Here is a 7,625-nt window from a genome sequence, read left to right as displayed (position 1 = left end):
TGCAAACTTGTTGAGCCTGAATCTAGTTTATTTGTTTTCGAGTTTTTTTTTCTTCCGATCCCTCAGGTTTGATTTTCCATTAAATATCAGACAAACATTAATGAACACTTGAATTACGCTAAATTTATAATTATAATAAACACTACTTGGATTATGTACACAAACGCTTCAATTAAATCAAGAAACTATAAATGATAAGAAAAAATATAAAAAAATTATATATGCTTTGTATTATAAAAAAGGAAAAACAAAAACAACTATATTTACATGTTTATAATAAGTGTATACTTCCATGAAAATAGAAGACAAAAACAAAATAAAAGAAGGATCGGAAGCCCGCTAACTGCACCCTATTTTTTTTTACTTTTCATTTTCTTTATTTATGCACAACAAAGAATGAGTTGATACAGCTCTTATTCAGGTTTCTTCCACCTTTAGATGAAGGATGAGAACGAGACGATCAGAGAAGTTGTGACGGCAGTCACCACAACAATAAGAGGCAAACCATTATCAACAGCAGAGCTGACACTGCGACCATCACGATTATTAGTGCCTCCATCTCCACGACCTGAACTCCCAATAACTCCTCCTCCAATAACCCCACCGGTACTCGTTCCACTCAAACCAGTACTACCACTGCCGGCCCGACCACCACCACTTCCCCTGGAACCAGTACCACTGCTGCCTCCACGACCACCACTGGGACTTCCACCGCCGCCACGACCACCACCGCCACTGGAACTTCCGCCGCCGCCGCCGCCACGACCACCACCACCGCTAGAACCTCCGCCACCTCCTGCTTTGATAGAGTGATAAATGGTTTTGTTGTATCGATTATCAGGGTTTTCATAAGCTGAAACCATGGTTGTATATGTTGGGGACGTTAATGTGAGAATTAGATTGAAGAAGAGGAGGAGAAGAGAAGAAAGAAAAAGTTTTGCAACAGATGGCTTCATGGTTGATTAGTTATTATTGAGAATATCAACGAGCAGTTACCGATCAAAATAGAAATTGATCGAGAGATCTACTAGCACTTGATCAATGGACAACTAATGTATGTATAATTGTAGAGTTCGCAGTTTTTTTCTGCCAACGGAGTCTGAAATTCGAAAAGTCCGACTTTTGAACCTTAAATGTAGAAACTGACTTGCTTATATATACAAATGCCTAGGATCCTAAAGTCATCAAATTATTAGCTAAACGTGCACGTTTTAACTTTATCGACAATGTCCAGGAAGTTTTCAAGCCGGAGATAATGTTATTTTGCTATAGCTGTTGAATCGACTTATTCTCAAAGCATGAACGGTTATTTTAGAAAAGTCATTCTTGGAAGTGGGAAAGTCATTTCTGAATCGTTGAGAAAGCACCCCGAGGTACAAAGTTTGAGAAATGATATGTACTCTTTCCGCCCTCATTTATATGAGAATTTAAGGAATTGCGAACCCCGTTCTTGGAATTATGACTGACAATTTCTGTTGTGCCTGGAAAGCACTCTAATAAAACCCGAGACTAATAAATGAATTTCGAGTAGAGTGATGGTCAAACCAAACTACATAAGCTGAGTATGAATCTATAATAAGGAAAGGAGTAGTAAGAATATCGATCAACGGAAGAAAAGAACTGTATATTAGTACATAATCTCTGTTTACTTGGACAACTGTTTATATTGGATCTATAAAATACATATCCAAGGTCATTCTATATAAAAAAAAAAAGAAAAAAATCATGTTGATTTTTACAATTTCGAATTTTACTCGCAACTCTGAACTTATCGATTTAAAATGATTGGTTTTTTACATTCAGAACTAGCAACTTCCATTAAGAATGATCGCGGACATTGAGATACATACATTATTAACAGCTGGTACTGCAGTAGTGGTTACCTATTTTTGTACTATGAGCGAAGGGGCTCTATGACACAAACACCACCATCTGACAGTCCTAATGCAAACTGATTCTTTGTTGGATGAGCATCAATCGCAGTCGGGTAAACATTGGGGCTGCAATACAAGAAAACAAAAACTATAATCACATTAATAATTGCAGAAGGCGATTACTGATGCCTTACACAAACGTCTTCTTAAATATAACTACTCAGTCACTAGAATGCTTGTTGTGGTGGCCTATCTTTTTCACAGATTTAGCTTTATCAGTTAACATATGGCTACCTGGTATTCCTATTACTATACAAATTAACCAATCCGTGAAGCAAAATAACAAATTTTAGTACCTCGAAATTGCATGGAGATATGCAGATGGTTGAATGCGCCACACAGGTTGAAGGTTTGCAACTCCAAAAATTAAAATGGTTGCATCAAGAAAACTGGCAAATATCATTTCACTTTTGCTGGACAATGTTGCATCAGTGATATGCGCAGAAGATTTAGGCACAACCCACTGCAAAGAAACAAAAAATAGAAATAAGTTGAACCAAACCAAATGCTTTAGAGTTAAATTGATATATACATAACTCAATTTGAAGGATAAAATTTACCTGTTTAACACGCTTCAAGATTGCTGTTTCGTATATAGCAAGGTGCATTTGATGCACCACAAGGAAATGAATCTGATCATTCTGATATTGTACACCAATAGCTGAAGCAGAATTTCTCCCAGCTGGAATTTGCAAGGCTGCTGTGTTCTGCTTATCCCATGTATCGCATTTCCACACACAAATCTACACCACATAACATGATCTAATATTATATGCGCGACACAGGAAAATCTTTGATGCCTAAACAAATAATTAAAACACTTTTAGAGAAAAGCCATGAAACACAATACGAACTTGAGTCTCTGCAACCAATGAAACTAGCACTTTCAGTTCTTTAGAATATGCCAAACCTGTGATTTTCTTCAAGTGACCTTTAAGAGTTTCAATAATCTGCAACAAAAAGGAAAAATACGGCGACTTTTTAACTAGATCAGCATAATGTAGACAATTATTTGTATCCGTATGCAAATAACCATACCGCATTTTTACGGAGATCATATATCATGATGTTTGAATCCTCTGCGCCGATAATCAATATGTTGTTGTCTTCGGGGTAGAAAATGAGACAAGTACACGCAGGTGGTGGGGGCATGAATGCACTCAATCTCTATGTCGTACCGTAAGAAATCAAGAAACAATGTATCAAAATCTAGAGCATTATACAAAACCCATAGTAAAATACTGACGCAATTGTTTGCTAGATTACCTCAAATGTTGCCGTTGAGAAGACAGAAATCTTTCCACCCGATGTTGAAATCAGATGAACTTCATTATTCGACATACAGAAACAAGGCTCAGTTTCTTTATTGGTAACATCTTCTAAGTCATTCACCATCAGCTTACCACTTCTCGGTTCCCATATTTCAGGGCAAACACTGGCTGACGCCTATAAAACAAAGCATGTTACCATAAAATCCACTGTAACCATGTTTTAACTTTCACAGGGGACAGTAACTTGCTAAACATATTACCTCAGTTTTCTCCCATTTCCAAAGAAGATGCATGGCGTTTGATGCTAGCGCTAATATAGAACGACCTGAATTAGCATACATCAACCTTGATATCTGAAAATTCATATAAGGACATGATTTAGCATAAATCAAATTGGCTTTTGGATAATTGTAATAATACAATAGCATATTTCAGAATTACAAGAAAAAGAGACCCAATTGTCAAGTAATTGCAATGACAAATAGAAACAAAAACATAATCAGTATTCGAAATCAGGTTCAAAATACTAAGAGAGAACGCTACCTTGTTACATTTCAATTTATCAGGAAGACGCAAAGATCAACATTGACCCTGTTCCTTAATTTCACTGATACCGGTAATAGTGACCTCATCAGCTGCCTTGGCCAGTTTAAGCCATGCATTCTCAGAGTTCTAGCAAAATCCAATTTGATATTGTCCAAATTACTGGGTTTGATTACAATGATCTAAATATTCTAAATATGAAGGTTATGATAACAGTAAAAAAAAAACGCGTAAATGTAATACAAAGCAACATTACAATTATCAAAATCTCCAGGAACAATAATACATACATGATAAACCATAATGAGTAAACCAGATTCCGTACCTGATATTTCGCGAATGAAGCTACACCTTCATTGTTTTGTATGTTACGATATGCATAACTTGCAGTGACGGGTCTTAATCCAAAGGGATTGGACTTCAGATTCTCCTCCAGTTGAGGGACGAGTCTCAATGGAAAGGGATTGGACATCAGGTTCTCCTCCTGTTGAGGAGGGAGGATCTGCCTAATCAAGCTACATTAATCATTACATATTTATATCAATTACTGGTTGGTAACAAACATAGACTTACAAACCATTCTTTCTGTCTTGTACAGAAAACAAAATGTCTCAATACATATAAAATAGACAATTAAGGTACCTCTGGTTATAGAGAGATTCTAGTCTCGACTCCACAAGAATAGGAAATTCCAACTTGTCCTTGAAAAGTGGATTAGCTTGAATCAAATCCTTGGCTGCATCGAACAAAATTGCATGTGTAGAAATTTTCATCGACATACATCTTAAGGAGCTCATTTTCCCTGCGCACACAATAATGAGATAAATATTGCACTATGATTCAACTGCCTGCACTGACCACAATAATTTTCACAAATATACTACCTGAAGTTCGCCAATCCCAAGAGTCCGGTCATATCCGAATACACCTTTTCGTCAAATGTCTTAAAAACCTTCAAGTCCTTTACCAGCATATCCATAGCCTTTTCAGTTTGCTTCCTATTTTACATTAATCAGTATTCATTCATAGCAGCATTCTGACACATAATACCTCCGTCCAAGGAAAAGTGATACTTTCACTTTGACACTTTGCCTAAACTAGATCAAATTGAAAAAGTGAAAGTGTCACTTTTCCCGAGACATAGGAAGTAATTGATAATTCCGGTGAATGATTATATACCTGTCTAATGCCTCCAAGTACCTTTGTTTCCTAATTTCAAAGAAAAGCTTAACCGAGTGTTGATTGCTGGTTAACTCAGTAAAACAAGAAGGTAATTCTCAACTTGATCCCAATTGCCATTTCGTAATTCATTTTCGAAATACTCGATGTTAAAGAAAATACCAGATTCTTGCTCAAACCTATTGTTCAAAACAACAACAAAAATTTAATCTCAAATTGACAAAATATCAAAAACATGTTCAAGATTTCGAAAGAAAAGCTTACTTGTGAGCAGTCTTTTCATAATGCACTTCATAGAGAGCCTGTAGTATCATAAACAACGCCTCCTTCTCAGAATTCGACATTATTCTACTCATTTCTTTCTGCAAAAAAACAACAAGAAAATCTAAGGTTTTAATACCTGCGAATTAAAGATTATTCCTAACCAAGAATATATGAGTAAATTACTAAGGGAATTAAGAGTTTAACAAGAAAAATGTATTGAAAAATGTTAAAAAAACTTGATTAGAGGGAAATAAAGAGAAACTAATAACCTGAGAAGATGAAGAAAGAAAAGATCGAATGTCTTCTTTTCGGAGAAAGTATTTCTGGGGAATTTGTTTATAGAGAGAGTCAGGGGTGATAAAAGAAAACAAGGGGTTTATAGTCGCTGTTGCGTATCGTGTGATAAGTCCGCTGATTTATCGAAAAGAGGTAGGGAAAGTCTTTAGTCTCTATCAAGGGTTTTATACATAAAACGGTCTCCGGAAAGAATTCAGGGAGAAAGATTGGTGGGGTGGGCGGGGTGGGGACTCAGGGAGTAATCAGGAATTACAAGGATTATTAAGATTCCCAAAAACTCTCGGGACTGGGGTATATCAGGTTATGAATTTTATTCCCAACCGCAATATAGGACTGGGCCAAGCACTGTGCTAAGTGATTTCGTTCCCTACAATTTAATTGTAGTGAAATCCAACCACCATGGTCTTCCATGTTGTTTAAATATAGTGATATTTTTTAGATACATGTAAAAACGGTTCATATCTGATCCACCTTATAGAGTAGGGAAATGATAGTTTTTGTGTAATTTTCCAGTACTACAGTGAATTTGGCGGAGTAAGTAATAATTAAATAGGGGGAAGGTGAAAAGTGGGGTACAACAACCACACTCAATATTTCGATTAGCAATCTGTATGGACAAACTCTAATATACTTATAAGAGAATCAACTAGTTTCAATTTTAATAAAGTATATCAAAGAGTTATATCTCTCTTTCTCGATTCAATTCTTACTCAAACAAATAGAATCTGCGAATCTAATTGAATACAAGAGAAATCACTTGAACGGTACCAAAGACCAATGTTCAAGTATCAATCAATGTAAATCAACAACCAAATGATGGATATTCTAATTGATTGATTCAAACGCACAACCTGTGATATTTCAATTATGTAACAAAATATAATGCGGGAAATAAATAACACAGATACCAGAAGTTTTGTTAAAGAAGAAACCGCAAATGCAGAAAAACCCCGGGACCTAGTCCAGATTGAACACACACCATATTAAGCCGCTACAGACACTAGCCTACTACAAACTAACTTCGGTCTGGATTGTAGTTGAACCCCAATCAATATCACATTGATCCAAGGTACAGTTATGCTCTTACGTGTCTGATCCCAGCAGGATACTACGCACTTGATTCCCTTAGCTGATCTCACACACAACTAAGAGTTGCTACGACCCAAAGTCGGAGACTTTAATAAACAAATTTGTATCACACAGAAAAGTCTACGGTAATAGATAAATTTGTCTCCCACAGAAATACCTACAAGTTTTGTTTTGTATTTTGATAAATCAAGGTGAACATGAACCAATTGATAAATCAGACTTATATTCCCGAAGAACAACTCAGTATTATCAATTACCTCACAATAATCTTAATCGACGCGGCGAAAGAAGATATTGTGGAATCACAAACGATGAGACGAAGATGTTTGTGATTACTTTTATATCTTGCCTATTGGAGATATCAATCTCAAGCCAATCGTTACGATTGTACTCAATACGATAGAAACAGCAAGATCAGATCACACAACTACAAGAAAGTAGTATCGATCTGGCTTCACAATCCCAATGAAGTCTTCAAGTCATTAACCTACAGGGTCTCGAGAAGAAACCTAAGGTTAAAGGAGAATCGACTCTAGCTTATACAACTAGTATCACACAGGTGGTGTGGGGATTAGGTTTCCCAGTTGCTAGAGTTCTCCCTTATATAGTCTTTCAAATCAGAGTTTGCAATCAATGTTAGCTTGGTAACAAGGCATTCAATATTCACCGTTAGATGAAAACCTGATTAGATTCAAGATAATATCTTTCAACCGTTAGATCGAAAACTTAGCTTGTCACACACAAATAAAATGCACGATTTTAGGTTTGTGTAACCGTACCCAAACATGTACATTCGTTGGTTCAATAGTAGTTAACCAAGTGGTTAGCCATATGAGCACTTTCATATCAACCATATTCTTCTTTACCATAACTAGTTCAAATGACTCAAATGAACTAGTTAGAGAGTTGTTAAATTGCTTAGATCTCATAGAAGTATACAAGACACAATCGAAGCAAAACCGATTTGATTCACTCGAATCGATTCATGAACTTTATAGCCACGGTTTGCAAACTTGCATTCCTTAGTTTATATAAGTATAAGTTCACG

At 36.1% G+C, this 7,625-nt stretch overlaps 2 protein-coding genes across 2 annotated transcripts; both read right to left on the bottom strand.

Annotated features, from left to right (window-relative positions):
* Positions 1-434: 434 nt before the first annotated feature.
* LOC113290856 (glycine-rich cell wall structural protein 1.0-like) lies at positions 435-863 on the bottom strand. The gene has a single exon (XM_026540445.1). The coding sequence runs from the start codon at positions 861-863 to the stop codon at positions 435-437; it is 429 nt and encodes a 142-aa protein (XP_026396230.1).
* A 949-nt stretch (positions 864-1,812) lies between these two features.
* Positions 1,813-5,530, bottom strand: LOC113285715 (topless-related protein 1-like). Its single transcript, XM_026534489.1, has 14 exons — positions 5,461-5,530; positions 5,192-5,289; positions 4,928-5,106; positions 4,633-4,746; positions 4,391-4,550; positions 4,074-4,263; positions 3,749-3,877; positions 3,466-3,558; positions 3,201-3,380; positions 2,973-3,101; positions 2,789-2,884; positions 2,495-2,677; positions 2,231-2,397; positions 1,813-2,000 (listed from the first exon to the last, which is right to left on the bottom strand). Exons 8-14 carry the CDS (start codon positions 3,544-3,546, stop codon positions 1,895-1,897), a joined length of 942 nt encoding a protein of 313 aa, XP_026390274.1. The 5' UTR covers positions 3,547-3,558; positions 3,749-3,877; positions 4,074-4,263; positions 4,391-4,550; positions 4,633-4,746; positions 4,928-5,106; positions 5,192-5,289; positions 5,461-5,530; the 3' UTR covers positions 1,813-1,894.
* Positions 5,531-7,625: the final 2,095 nt, after the last annotated feature.

Source organism: Papaver somniferum, chromosome 6 (assembly GCF_003573695.1).
Source record: "Papaver somniferum cultivar HN1 chromosome 6, ASM357369v1, whole genome shotgun sequence".
Classification (NCBI taxonomy): Eukaryota; Viridiplantae; Streptophyta; class Magnoliopsida; order Ranunculales; family Papaveraceae; genus Papaver; species Papaver somniferum.
Note: the sequence above shows the minus strand (reverse complement) of the source record. Positions and strands in the feature narration are given on the sequence as shown.